The 15,185-nt window shown below is 48.5% G+C and overlaps 3 gene segments (V, D, J or C); all 3 read right to left on the bottom strand.

The window, feature by feature from the left end:
* Positions 1–1,241: 1,241 nt before the first annotated feature.
* Positions 1,242–1,752, bottom strand: LOC115271390. The segment is given in 2 exon segments: positions 1,242–1,615; positions 1,707–1,752. Coding segments are annotated over 2 exon segments (420 nt in total).
* Positions 1,753–3,685: 1,933 nt separating this feature from the next.
* Positions 3,686–4,199, bottom strand: LOC113408137. The segment is given in 2 exon segments: positions 3,686–4,059; positions 4,154–4,199. Coding segments are annotated over 2 exon segments (420 nt in total).
* Positions 4,200–8,740: 4,541 nt separating this feature from the next.
* On the bottom strand, positions 8,741–13,971 carry LOC112124274. The segment is given in 3 exon segments: positions 8,741–8,788; positions 11,285–11,589; positions 13,926–13,971. Coding segments are annotated over 3 exon segments (399 nt in total).
* Positions 13,972–15,185: the final 1,214 nt, after the last annotated feature.

Raw genomic sequence — 15,185 nt, 5'->3', positions numbered from 1 at the left:
AGGCACCCACCCAGTATTCAAAGAAAACATTAGGAACATTCCCACTTCATCACAGGGGTTTCTGTGATCCAACCTGTCACAGATGCATCTTCTGGGGCATCTCAACCTGAGAGCTGCAGCAGCCCTGAAGGGAGACGCACAATAGAGGGGGATGGAACGGTTTTGTTTGTAGGCGCCACCATCTTGAGTGAGACATGGTGAGTGTCTTGTTCCCTGCAGACTACAATGGAAATGGTAAATTACAGCACCAGAGAGGCCTGAACCTCTGTGTTGAATCCGCTTTCCCTAAGGCTGCATCTAAACTACAGAGTTAGGTTGATGCAAGTTACGCCGACGATCATAAACCGCTATAATTTCATGGCTAGTGTGCGTTCACACGCCGCTCCCTGTGTCAGCAGAGCAGGTCCACAGCTGGTTCTCTAGCATTGACAGAGAGAGCAGTGCACCATGGGTAGCTATCCCACTGTGCGACTCACCACCTGCTGCTGCTAGGAACTGTGGGAATAGGGAATGGATCGCAGTGCATCATGAGTGCAGGCTCACAGTTTTTTCTCTCCCATCATTCCATGGGCTTCGGACTATGTTTTCTGCCGTTTTCCAACAGCCCCTGTAAACTGGGCACCCACCATCTCTGCCTGAAATCATGGATCCAGCCCCGCTCTCCAGCCTGGGGATAAGGGTTAGGAACACAGGGGGGCTGATCACGCAGTATTTCATGAGCTGCGAATCTGAACAGGAATTATTGTATTAGCCTCCCCCCGCTCAGCTTTACTCTCTGTCACTAGCACAGCAATACGTGGGAGCAGAACTGTGGGGAGGACTGGTTTGTGACCACACACAGGGGAAATGCAGCATCTAAGTTTAGGTGCTTGCCTATAGAAGAACCGCTTTGCGGGTGGAGGGTGTGACAGGGAAACTGCTGCCCCCTACTGGACAGAATGAGACTCACACACAGGCAAACAGACAGAAATTCTGAGTGATTTTTGTGTAACTGTTTTGCCATGAATCTGTCTCTGCCTGTTACTATAATAAACGTAATGTAACAAATGACACATTTCTCAGTAAGTTTGCAAAGCTTCCTGTGGCAGCAGAAAGGTAAATGGTGTCCAGAGAAACTGGGTGGCAGCTGGAGGCATTTTTAACCGATATCTATTAGTATGCAGGTTGTTAGTATTCAATCTACTGTGTGTGTCTTTATCTCTGAGGGGCTCAGCTATCCCTGCTTCTCTGGCCTGACTCGGCTACTTAGAACCAACTTCCTCTTTTTGTGCCAGTCCCGCTTTGCTCTGTGTCACTGTGTGTCTGGCACAGTAATAGGTGGCGGTGTCTGCGGCTGTCAGCGAGCGGAGCTGCAGGGAGAACTGGCTCTTGGCAGTGTCTGCAGAGATGGTGACTCGGCCTTGGAGAGACGGGGCGTAGCCTGTCTCCCCGCTATTGTATGGGTACACGTACCCCATCCACTCCAGCCCTTTCCCGGAGGGCTGCCGGATCCAGTTCCAAGCGTAGCTGCCGTCAGTGATGGATACACCCGAGACAGCGCAGGTCAGTGTGAGGGTCTCTCCGGGCTTCACCGTTCCCGGGCCCGACTGGACCAGCTGCACCTGAGAGAGGACACCTGGGAAAAGGAAACAAAGTGAGGACAGTATTACCACCGAACAAATCTATGGTTCAGTCCCTGATTCCCCCACTGCCCCAGAGACACTTACAGGTGGGGACGGAGAGCAGGGAAAGGAAAAGCAACAGAGATTTCATTCTCGTTTTCATGCAATGAGGGAAACTCCCCAGCGGGCAGGACTGGGCAGTTCTGTGTCTGGGGAGAGACTGAGGCGCCTAGAACCAGGGGTTTGTATTTAAACAGCAACCCCCTGGGGAGGGATTTGCATGCGGGTTGCACCCAGAGGATATAAGGCGACAGGGAGAAGTCTAGGTAAGGAGTATTGTCTGGTGGAGTCGACAGAAACACGTCTTCAGCACGTCTTGGATGGGATGGAGACGTCACTAAATTTTAATTGTTCCATGTCTGCTGTGCCATTACATTATTTTATTTCTCTTTCACATAATTCCCGTGGCACTTCGGATCATGCCAACCCACATTTTCACTGAATTTGTGTATCACAACAGAATTTTGGGACAGTTTATTGTGGGACATTAGTCAGACGTTGCTCTGGTAGGGCATGCGGCAGAGAGAAATTACCTAAAGTCGGTTTTGTTTAATACAACATTTTATGTATTGTGTTCATATTCTATTCACTTTGGGGGAGTCTATAAGGGAGTGTGTGTGTGTGTGTGTGTGTGTGTTTGTGTGGAGGGATATCACTGTGTATGAGTTTGTGTTCATGTGAATGTGTGTGTCACAGCCAGGATCCAACACTCCATCTAAAACTGGTCTCATTGCACTGCATAGAATTGTCTGCCCCCTTTTTTGGTAGTTAGAACATTAAATAACGTTAAAAATCTGGTCCTAAGGAGGAATCCGACACATCACAGATCAGTGTGAGGTTCTTCCCATGAGAACATAAGAGCGGTCATATTGGGTCAGACCAAAAGTGCATCTAGCCCAGTGTCCTGTCTGCGGACAGGGGCCAATGCCAGGTGCTTCAAAGGGAATGAACAGAGCAGACAACCACTGAGTGATCCACCCCCCCTTGTCCGGTCCCAGCTTCTGGCAGTCAGAGGTCTAAGGGTACCCAGAGCATGGGGTCTCATCCCTGCCCACCTTGGCTAGTAGCCATTGATAGACCTGTCCTCCATTAACTTATCTAACTCTCTCTCTCTGTGTATGGGTGTGTCGGAGTACTGCCTCCTAATGGAGAAAATCAGAGTTGTTCTCCCTCCCTCCCTCTCTGTGAGTGTGTGCGCGCCCGTCACTCTCTTCCGAAGGCAAAGACCGCGACCTTCCCGGTGCACACTTGACATGCACTGGGACACAGACACACGGTGCCATTATTTTGTAGCTCTTAATTCCGTGATGCTTTCCCTGCCCGCTCCAATAGCTGTTCGGAAGGAAGGAAACACCTGTGTTTTATCAGTGAGTTTCCCATGATTTCTGTGACAGCTCAAAGGTGAGGCATGTCCGGAGAAACTGGCTAAATTCTGCAGAGTTAAAAAAAAATCCCAACTATTTGGATGTATGTTTTTCATAGTGAGTTCACCGTGTGTGTCTCTTTCTCTGCAGCGCTCCACTGTCCCTGTAACTCCGGCCTCCCTGGGCTATTTAGAAACCGCTTCCCATTCCAGCCTATTGCGGGGGCAGGGCAGACAGGCAGGCGGGGAACCTGCCCTGCCCCCGGTACGCGCCATGCCAAATCCTGCCCCCTGAACCTCTCCTGCAGCCGAACCCCCTGCCCTGAGCCCCCTGCCGCACCCTGCACCCCGACCCCCTGCCATACCCTGCACCCCTCCTGCACCCCAACCCCCTGCCGCACCCCGCACCCCTTCTGCATCCCAACCCACTGCCCTGAGCCCCCAACCCTGATATTCTATGAAACACTTCCGTTTTATCAGTGAGTTTCCCATGATTTCTGTGGCAGCTCAAAGGCGAGGCATGTCTGGAGAAACTGGGTACATTCTGCAGAGTTAAAAAAAAATCCCAACTATTTGGATGTATGTTTGTCATAGTGAGTTCACCGTGTGTGTCTCTTTCTCTGCAGCGCTCCACTGTCCCTGTAACTCCGGCCTCCCTGGGCTATTTAGAAACTGCTTCCCTTTTTCGTGCCAGTCCCGCTGTGCTCTGTGTCACTGTGTCTCTGGCGCAGTAATAGGTGGCGGTGTCTGCAGCTGTCAGCGAGCGGAACTGCAGGGAGAACTGGCTCTTGGCAGTGTCCGCAGAGATGGTGATTCGGCCTTGGAGAGACGGGGCGTAGCTTGTGCTCCCGCTACTATACGGGTACACATACCCCATCCACTCCAGCCCTTTCCCAGGGGGCTGCCGGATCCAGTGCCAATAGTAATACTGAGTAGTGATGGAGAACCCAGAGACAGCGCAGGTCAGTGTGAGGGTCTCTCCGGGCTTTACCGCCCCCGAGCCGGACTGGACCAGCTGCACCTGACAGAGGACACCTGGGAAAAGGGAAAGAAAGCAAGAAAGGCATTAGCCACAGAAAGACTCCACAGATCTGTCACCAATTCCCCTCAGTGCCCCATAGACACTCACTGGTGGGGGTAGAGAACAGGAAAAGGAAAAGCAACAGAGATTTCATTCTCGTTTTCATGCAATGAGGGAAACTCCACAGCGGGCAGGACCGGGCAGTTCTGTGTCTGGGGAGAGACTGGGGCTCCTAGAACCAGGGGTTGGTATTTAACCAGCAATCCTGTGGGGATGGATTTGCATGTGAGTTGCACCCAGCGGGTATAAGGCGACCATGTAGGTTGGGAGTATTGGCTGGTGGAGTGGACAGTAACATGTCTTCATCAGTTCTGAGCTGGGCTGGGGAGGTCACTGAACCTTATGACGCCCTTTCCCTTGAGTGTAATGTGCCTTAGGAAAGAGGTTAACTGGCTGTGTGAATCCCAACCTCCAACAGTGGCTGCTGAGAAGTGCGTTGGGCATCTCCGAGAAACATAACCAGTGCACAGAAGCAGTCAATAGAAATGAGCTGTCAGGGGGGATGAGCAAAGGGGAAGGTGATTCCTCTGTGTAATACTGATTAGTTAATAACTGACATTGCAGATATATCCAAAGGGGAAAGTGGTGCAGGTGTGGAGAGATGAAGGGTTAAAATCCATGTGCAGCTTAGTAATAACTTGGTATATGAATTGTGCCAGCTCTTTTCCAGGCCCAAAGTCCAGAGTTTGGTCACGAGACCAGAGGCCTAGCGAATAGTGATTAGCTAGGAAAAAGCAGAATAACCAAAAGATAACCTTGCTTTTGCTAAGATAAGCCTGGTCAGCAAAATTCCCAGATGTTGGAGCAATAACTGAATAATTGTGTCTTATTCAGAGTTGCAAATTGAACAAAGAAGCCCTGTGTCTGTTGTGTTAGTTTCTTTTGTAGGGAGATGTTCTTCCCACATCTCCAATCTTGAGTTGATGAAAGGTTGGAACATGTTAGTATAAGATATGGCCTCCTCCCACCTCCCTTTCCCAGGGACCAGTGCCTGCCTTAAGACACAAAGGAGACGATCTTTATTGCCATATACTTTCACTGTTTCTTTGTTTTAACCCCTAGGAATGTATCTGTTGGACAATCAGAGGAGTTGCTTCATTCCTATGGATCCCAAATCAGAATTCAACATATATATATTTTATACTAATACATTTATCAAAGTATTAATTAAATGTTAACTTGTTAACTTGAGACCATGGGCAGAGACATTATGTAACCTGTTAACCATTGGCTACTGTGCTATCTTGTCTTGCTGCAAAACCTATCAGGGGTTGTAGAACTGCCTATCCCATCACTTTCCCCCACCCATGGAAAATCCATATATTCCATTGTAATCAACTGATTGACAGTGTCTCTGAGCCTAATAAGCAAGGTGACACTCCGTCAGCGCTGTACATAATAAACCCCTGTGCTTGACCTCTACATGGTGTGAAATTATGTTAGTTCACTGGGCAGTCGGTAGCGGATACAGACAAACAGGGGCAGTGAGGGAGGAGGAAATGGAGACACAAAGGAACGGGGCAGGTTTGGGTTTTATGCGATGAAGGATTTTGCACTCAGGGAATCCTAAGAGTAACCTGGAAGAGAAAGTAGCAGCTTGTAGTTAATGTCACTTTCGAGTTAATAGCTTCATATTATATTTAGCCCAGAAGGGACCATTTGAACCCGCTAATCTGACCTGCACGGCACAAGCCAGTGGATTTCCCCCAGTGATTACTGGATGCTTGGCAACGCGCCAGCAGTGCGTGTTCGCAGTTAATTCCTGCCCCCCACCAGAGGAGATGAGAATTGTTGACTGTGCATGTAGATAAAAGTGTCTGAATGCTTGTGTTTTTCATTGACGGTCCCTGCTGAAGGGGAAGAGTCCAGTTCTGTGTGTGTTTGTGAAACATGCTCACTCTTTCTCTCTGTGTGCCACCCCCTAATGGAGGTAGTGATGACTTCTCACTCTGTGTCCGTTTATACCTTTGTGTACAGAGAACACACACACACACATAGTGTGTTGACTTTTTCTTTCTCTTTATATCTATTTCATCTTTCCATCTCTGTGCTGTTACATTATTTTATTTCTGTTTGACATAATTTCCCTGGTACATCGGATTATGCAGACCCACATTTTGACTGAATTTGTGTATCACAACAGAAATATGGGACAGTGTATTGTGGGACATTAGGCACACCTTGCTCTGGATAGGACACATGGTACAGAGAAATTACCTGAAGTATGTTTTGTTTAATACAAATTTTTATGTATTTTGTTCATATTTGATTCACTTTGAGTGCGTCTATAAGTGAGTCTGTGGACGTGTGTGGAGGTGTTTGTGTGTGAGAGAGTTTTTTTTATTTGTGGGATATGGTGTTGATATTCGATTTACTATCAGGGGTGGGGGGATCACTGTGCAGGAGTTTGTGTTCGTGTGAATGCGTGTGTTACAGCCAGGATCCAACACACCGTCTAAAACTGGTCTCGCTGCACTGCATTGAATCCTCTGCCCCTTTTCTGGGAGTTGTGACACTATGCCCCATATTCTTCATAGAATATTGTTCTAATATGATTATAGCATAAATATGATCTATTTTGGGCAAGATAAGGCATGTAAGGTATAATGGGAAAGGTTGTGATTTGCTGAATATGATTATCCTGTTTGTATCATTTCTGTATCTGAAGTTAGGAATATTGACTATATATCTGTACTACAAAAGTCTTTGCACCTGGGGAACACCCACCAGATAGAATGCAATCAGTCTGGCTGGCTAGCTGGGGACAATTCAATGGACCCTTAGGGAGAACAATATGTCTTTGGAGATGCTAGTCTCCCAACTTCCTGGGATGCTACAAATGGCCTTTGACTCGTGGCTTCTTTGACACTGCAGGGTCATGTGATCATGTCACCTGGTAATGGACTCCATGGTAGAATACCAGTATTTTCCACTGAGATGTGGTGGTGGGAGGAACCACCCTGGAAAACAAAGGGTTCCCACCATATGTAAACCTATTTAAGGCAGGGGAGTGACTTAATCAGTGTTCATTCTCCACTGAATCCAGGCCCAGGATGACTGCTGAAACAAGACCGGGAGCATGGTGATGAGGACTGAATCCAGGCTGGACAGTTTGTTGTATTTCCAATAAACGCGGCGTATTGCCTTTTCCCCTGAAAAAGATCCCGTGTGCTTCTTATAAGCATAACACATGTAAGCAGAGTCAGGATGAGCTCTACCCTGACATCTGGTGGTGAATTATGGCGAGTGTGGAAAAGAACTCCAGGGGCTGATCTTGTTTGCATAGGCACACCCACTCGCCTGGCATGGAACAACAGCAACTGAAAGTGGTTACTTTGGCTGGTATGGGATCCCCAGTTTCTCTATTATTGGGGCGGGAAGAATAAAGTTTTGTTACCCTGATTCTGTGAATCAAGGCCAGTGGAATTGTTGTATGACAGAAGGACTGAGTGAGTCCTTCACCATTACCTAAGTAGCACTTGCTTGACAAGGGGCATGGGTTACAAAACCCAGTGAATTGAGAGAGGATGGGGACAGGTATTTGTATCTGATGGTATGGGCCCCCTCTGAGGGTTTGAAACACCAATTGCACCACCTCCTCTCTCCACTGTTGAATGTCAGAGCTAACTTTGATTCCATTAGGAATCTAGTTACAGGCTGCTGAGCTGAATTCACTTTGGGCCAATGGTGCACTAGCACTGGGGCTCCCCTACTACACTATGAGCTGAAATCACTAAGAGCTGAAATCACAAAAGAGCTAAAGTTATTAAGAGCTGAGATCACTGAGTGCTGTGTTAACTAGTGGGGGAGCCTGAAGCCATATTGCTCAGCAGCTGGTGAAGCAATTTGTGGGGACGACTGGAGGAGCAGCGAGCAGCGCGGAGCCTTGCGGGGCCGGTTGGAGTGGCCCAAGGAACGGCGAGCGGAGCTGTTTGTGGGGACGGCTGGAACGGCTCACAGGTTGGTGAGCGGAGCGGAGCAGCTTGTAGAGCGGAGCAGTTCGTGGGATGGCAGGAAAGTGGACTTGCTTGTGGTGAAGGCTGCGGCGGAACCCCCACGGAGAAACAGAGGGCTGGCCAGCCTCGGATCACGTAAGGTGCCCCTTAACACCCTGCGTGCCCCCCCCCTTTGCTCTGGGGCTGCACTGACCAGGGACAGAGACTTTGGGGGTTGTTGGACTTTTGGGACTTTGGGTGGTTGCTGGACCCAAGAGACTTTGGGGGTGTTGGACTTTGGGGACTCTGGGTGATTTTTGGGTTGCTGGATTCAAGAACCAAAGGGAAAGGACACAGCCCAATTTGCTGGGGTGGGTTTTGCTCAGGGTTTGTGTTATGAATCCTGTTTGTGGTGTTTCTCCAATTTTATGCTGATGTCGTTTACCTCATGTTATTAAACATTTTCTGCTACACTCAGACTCCGTGCTTGCGAGAGGGGAAGTATTGCCTCTTAGAGGTACCCAGGGGGGTGGTATGTAATTGTCCCAGGTCACTGGGTGGGGGCTCGAGCCGGTTTTGCATTGTGTTATTGAAACGGAACCCCTAGATACAGAACCCGGCCCTTGTTGCTGCCAACTTAGATGGGCAGAAGGGTTACACACACAGACACTGGAATCAGCTCTGCAAGGGGAGCACTCAGCTAGGGAATTGCCCAGCATTCAAGTGCACCCACCCCCCCGAAGTGTAAACCCAAAATGGTGTCATCTTGCGCTGTACAGAGAACTGCACAGTGTGAGATCATTGACATTCGCTGTAGATGGGGACTGAGGCGGGGAGAGAGATGAGCTCAGTTACCCACTTTCTCTCAGGCAGTGTCTGGCAGAGACCAGAACTGAACCCAAATCTCCTTAAACCAGTCCAGCGCCTTTCCCCTAACGCTACCCTTCCTCTCATAAAGCATTGCAGCGGGAGGGCTGACTTTTGGAGGTGCTGGGCCCCGGCAGCTCTCACTGAGTTCAGGCAGAGCAGTGCCCGCTTAGCACCTCTTACATTGGCTCCCCTGGGGCAACGTTTCCTACACCGGTTCTGAGTTTGGGAGTGTGAATTGTTCAGTGCCCAACGCGAGTCACAGAGAGCCGGATTCCCAGAAGTGGATAATCGCGCACAGCTGTGACTGGGGTCACTCAGAGATGCAGGCACTGAGCATCTTCTGGAAACGAGGCCCAGAGTATCTCACCATTCATGTAACCGTCACCCCTGTCTCAGTGAGTCCCTGGGTGCACATTTCAGTGCGCAGCACGAGGAAGCGGAGTGTTTAAAATCCCTTGGTGGGAGGGGTTGGGATGTAGGGGGACAGTGGTTTCCTCAGGAATTGAAATTAGTGGGGGTGTTCGAATTTACAGGGGAGATGTCAGGGCTGATGAGATATATAAAAGAGATATGAATAAAGTAAATGTTTTGTAAGGATAATGCAAATTTAACATAAGGATAATGCAAGTTACACCAAAACACATAACAGGTCTAGATTTCGAAAAATATATAATTAAAAAAAATGTATTTAATTTAAATTGACTTTTGAAAAGTAAGCCCTCATGGGATAAGAGGGAAGTCCTCTCATGGATCAGTAACTGGTTAAAAGATGGGAAACAAAGGGTAGGAATAAATTATCAGTTTTCAGAATGGAGAGAGATAAATAGTGGTATCCCTGAGGGGTCGGTACTGGGACCACTACTGTTCAACATATTCATAAATGATCTGGAAAAATGGGTAAACTGTGAGGTGGCAAAATTTGCAGAAGATACAAAACTATTCAAGAGAGTTAAGTCCCAGGCAGACTGCGAAGAGTTACAAAGGGATCTCACAAAACTGGGTGACTGGGCAACAAAATGGCAGATGAAATTCAATGTTGATAAATGCAAAGTAATGCACATTGGAAAACAATCTCAACTCTACATACAAAATGAAGGAGTCTGAATTAGCTATTAACACTCAAGAAAGAGATCTTGGAGTCATTGTGGATAGTTCTCTGAAAACATCCACTCAATGTGCCGTGGCAGTCAAAAAAGCAAGGAGAATGTTGGGAATCATTAAGAAAGGGATAGATAATAAGCCAGAAAATATCATATTGCCTCTATATAAATCCATGGTTCGTGCACACCTTGAATACTGTGTGCAGATCTGGTCACCCCATCCCCCAAAAGATATACTGGAATTGGAAAAGGTACAGAGATGGGCAACTAAAATGATTAGGGGTATGAAACAGGAGGAGAAATTAAAATGACTGGGAATTTTCAGCTTAGAAAAGAGACGACTAAGGGGGCATATGATAGAGGTCTATAAAATCTTGACTGGTGTGAAGAAAGTGAATAAGGAAAAGTTATTTAATCCTTCACATAACACAAGAACTAGCAGTCATCCAATGAAATTAAAAGGCAGCAGGTTTTTAAAAAAACAAAAGGAAGTACTTTTTCACACAAAATAAAGTCAACCCCTGGAACTCTTTGCCAGGGGATGCTGTGAAGACCAAAACTACACCATAAGCACCTAAATATCGTAAAAATGTGTGGCCTTTTGTGAGCTAAACTGCTAAGGTACTTAGGCATCCAGAGGGATTTTCACATCTGCAACTTTGGGTGCCCAACTTTGAAAATCTGGCCTAGAGAGACTTGTGCAAGGTGAGTCTTGTGCTTAGGGAGGTTGTGGAATCTCCATCACTGGGGATTTTTAAGAGCGGGTTAGACAAACATTGTCAGGGATGGTCCAGAAGATAAAACTTAGTCCTTCCATGAGTGCTGGGAACTGGACTAATGACCTCTTGAGGTCCCTTCCAGTCCTACTATTCTATGATTCTAAGTCTTTGGTAGACCTGGGGGCGGGGCAGTCACAGACACTAATGAATGGCCAGATTTTTAAAGGTATTTCAATGGGAATTATTAGGTGCCCAAATACCTTTAAAAATCTGTCTAAGTGATTTGCCTCAGGTCTTGCAGAGCGATAAACAGGACAGATGCGCCTCTAGCCAGCTCCTGATCCCCGAATCACACTTCCTCCCGGCCAATGAAGATTCGAGCTAATTAGGGAAAACGCACTGGAAACATTTCAGGGTTGGAAACGAGCTATCAGCGCAAAGGGGGAAGATCTCAGGCGCCTTAGGAGAGGCAGGAAGATTGTAACAGGGAAGAGACGTAGCCGCCTCATTCAGGGGGATTCTCCCTTGTCACGGCGCGTATCACTGTGGGTCCCACCTGGTGCAGTAATAGGTGGCGGTGTCCGCAGCGGTCAGGGAGCGGAGCTGCAGGTAATACTCGTTCTTGGCGTCATCTTTGGCGATGTTCGCTCGGGTTTGCAGGTCGGGGGCGTAGTTCGTGCTCCCGGAGAAATGGATGCGCCCGACCCATTGCAGCCCTCGGCCGGGGAGTTCGCGCACCCAGTTCCACCAGGCGCGGGTAGCGATGGAGTCCCCCGACACGGTACAAGTCACTGTGAGGGACTCTCCGGGCGTCACCACTCCCGGGGCGGACGGGACCAGCTGGATCTGTGAGCGGACACCTGGGCAAAGGAGAGAAAAGGAGAAGTGACGCTCCACGCTGCACTGCGGGCAGGGAGGAGAGCGGGGGCTGCGTGTCCCCGAGATACTCACAGAAGGGAGCCGCCAAGAGGCAGAAAAAACCCCCCAGCAGCAGCACCGGCATTTCTCCGAGGTGTGGCAGAAGGGGATACCCCGCAGCAGGAAGAAACGGGCCAGCGCGGCGCGGCGCCTGAGGCTCGCAGGATCCGGGGCTGGTGTTTAAGCAGGGCAGGGATTTGCATGTGGGTTTCGCCCAGTGGGGATGGGAGGTGAACGGGCAGGGCAGGGTGGGCTGTGACTTGACCGGAATCCCCTCGTTGCACAGGCCTGCATCTTACACGGGGTTAGAGACAGAATTCCTGTATTTGTGGGGCATGGGGCCATCTCGCTAAGTGACGCCGAACACTTTTACATATAGTCAATACACTGCCGTGGAGCTTAAAACCCGTTAGCTCTCCCTCCTACTCGGCTGATCCCTCAGTCTGAGCGCCCAGACCTGCGCTAACCCCTGCTGGGGTCCGTGGGTTGCTGCCCCGGCTGAGCCTGCGTGGAATAAGATTGTTTTTTTCTTGGCATAGGTGCGATTGTTTGGGTGTTGCGGCCTCCTGCTGTGTGGAACATGTGTGACTGTATCTGTGTGTCCCTGCAGCCTGTTACTGGAAGGGTGAAGGGCAACTGAGCGTATAAACGCATGTGTGTTTGTGACTGAGTGTGCTCTTTGCTTGAGAAAATAGGACCTTGGAAATATGCATTTGTGTGTGTGTGTTGCTTGTGCATTGGTATCCAAGTAGATGTTATCATAATAAAACCTTGCTCTTAAAGATTTCTTTTTTTTTTCAGAAGAAGTCAAAGCTCTATTACAAAGGAATGAAGGAGAAGTACCTCCTTTTTAATGATGGGGAAACTGAGACACGGGGCAAGGAAACTGAGGCACGGGGCGATGACTGGCACTGTCACCCAGCAACAGAGGTTGGGAATTCAGAACCCTGAATTTTAATCCACGAGGTGGGGCACCTTGCCTCCTTGTAGGAATTTGTCACACCGCATGGGTGCAAATCCATTTGTGTGTCACTGCTGCTCTCTGTTGGATTGAATGAGTCCCGCCCGAGAAGAAATTCCGGGGGGTGTTTGTGCGGCTTCCTGATAGGTAGAGAAAAGTCCAACTTGTTCATGTGGATGGGTGTCCCTGGTGCTCGCCCGTATTGGAGAGAAGGAATCGGGATCAGCTTTGGTGTGTTTCTGTCATTGCTACCTCAGGAGTAATAAGACCATCAGTGTGTGTGTGTGGGGGGGGGGGGGGAGAGTCCGGGACTTTCACTCGCTCACTTGCTTTCTCAATCGCTATGTGTCTGTGCTGCCGCCTGCTGGAGGGGATGAGAAATCTCCAGGGTGGGTGTGTAGATACAGGTGCGTTACTCATCTCAACGAAATGGAATAAGATCTAATCAGTGTGTGTTGCGTTGCAGGGGACTTGATAAATGAGGGAGTTTCCTTGCTTTCCCTCCTGAAAACCCCTCCTGTCAGTGAGTCCCTCTCCTTCAGCTCCTAACGCCTAGTGCTAAAGGGCGGTTTGCAAACCGGTTTCCCTTCTAGCGCCGATCCCCGCTTTGCTCTGGCTCACTGCCTGGGTCTGGAGCAGTAACACACGGCCGTTTCTGCAGCTGACATGTCACTCAGTGTTGACAGAGCTAGTCCTCAGAGGCTTTCCCAGAGATGCTGAGTCCAGTCCTAATTTGGAAGGATAAGCAGTAGGAATGTAGGGTCTCCAGCCCCAATTTCCAGTCTCTTTCTGGGGACTGGCGGATCCAGTCCCAGGAATTATCTCCATCTGCAAGATAATCACCGCAGACTTTGTTTGCCAGAAGCTGGGCAAGGCTCACCCACTGGGTCAGACCAAAGTCCATCTAGCCCAGTGTCCTGTCTTCCAACAGTGGCCAATGCCAGGTGCCCCAGAGGGAATGAACAGAACAGGGAATCAGCAAGTGACCCACCTCCTGTCGCTCATTCCAAGCTTCTGGCAAACGATAATTATATGTCCCATCCATTCCAGCCCTTTCCCGGGACTCTGCTGGATCCAGCTCTAGTAGCAACAGCCACTAGAAATGACACCGCTGGAATCACCGGAAACAGCTCAGGTCAGGGTGAGGGTCTCTCCGAGCTTCACCATTCCTGGGCCGGACTGGGCCAGCTGAACTTGCGAGTGAACGCCTGGGAAGAGGGAAAATGATTATGGGTCTTATCAGTCTTACCCCAGTTTTACTCCATAGACCTCAAGTTTAGGATATGAAAGTTCCCTGAGTTCTCCAGAAATACTCACAAGTCAGGCTAGATAACAGCAAACTGAAAACCCATAGTGACTCCATGATTTGTTAGGGCAGGGCAGCGATCAGTCAGATATTACCGTCTGAGCTGCGAGAACCTGGGGTTTGTATTTAAACAGGAGCCCACCTAGAAGCAGTGATTTGCATTCTGGTTTCACTGGAGTTTCTCTTTAAAGAAGAAACATGGGGAAGTGATTTTTGTACACAGGTTTCACAGACAGAGTATAGCACACCAATGAGGCTGGGCAGGTGGGTAAATTCTTCCAGAATCTCAGTTCCTTATTGGTGTATCTCTCACTGGAGTTGTGTCCACTTAATTCAGCAGAGCATTTATTCCTTTACCCCTATTTTGAGAGCTTAAGTGATGCACAGGACTTTTACTAGCCCTCTACACAGAAGTTAATTTCACCCAGTGTTCTGCACCAGAAAGAAATAAAAATTGGGCATGAATTCTGGTTCATTGGGGTGAATGAGAATGGGGCTGTTGAGTTACCTGAACATGAAGATAGGCAATTAGCGGGAGTTTCAAAAGTACCCAAGCTCCTACCTCCATGGTTAGGTGCTTAAATACCATGAAAACATCTATCCTGAAAGAGATCTAAGGCCAGATTTTCAAAAATATTTAGGCAACTGTTGTATCCACCAAGCAAAGTATTAACAAGTTCAACAGAACTTTATTTACAGTGGAAGTCTCTTTTCCAAGCTGTAGCTGCACACTCTGTAACTCTCCCAGCCTCCTCAACTTCTCCCCCCTCCTTCCTGTTTCCTGTCCTTTCAGACTCCCAACAGCCAGTGCTCCCAGTTCTAATAATCACATGCAGCATCTAAACACCACATTCCCTCCTCTCTTGAGAAACTTTCCAAATTAAAATAAACATTGTTGTTCTAACCACAGGAACAAATATGAAACAAGACACTATCCTGTTGGCAGGAATATTACACTGAAAACACTGTAGATACTACATAACATAGTCTTAAGTCCAGGCAGGTAGTGGTCTGAGTCTGACAGGCTGTCTCTCAAGCCCTGGTTCCAGTGCAATGTCTTGTTGTGTTGGTTCTACCATGAAGTCATCCAATGCAGACTGGGTGTTGGCATAATCTCCTCTTGGTGCATAGGCAGGTGCAAGATAAGAAGCATTCCATACCCGCCCATCAGAAAGTCGATAGGTGTAAGGTCCCTTCTTCGCTATGATTTTAAGAGGAGCTATGAATTTATGGTCCCCTTTGTGTAAGAGTCCAGGTTTTCGTATTCTAAC

This window comes from Terrapene carolina, unplaced genomic scaffold, assembly GCF_002925995.2.
Source record: "Terrapene carolina triunguis isolate 2854851 unplaced genomic scaffold, T_m_triunguis-2.0 Scaffold842, whole genome shotgun sequence".
NCBI lineage: Eukaryota > Metazoa > Chordata > Testudines > Emydidae > Terrapene > Terrapene triunguis.
Note: the sequence above shows the minus strand (reverse complement) of the source record. Positions and strands in the feature narration are given on the sequence as shown.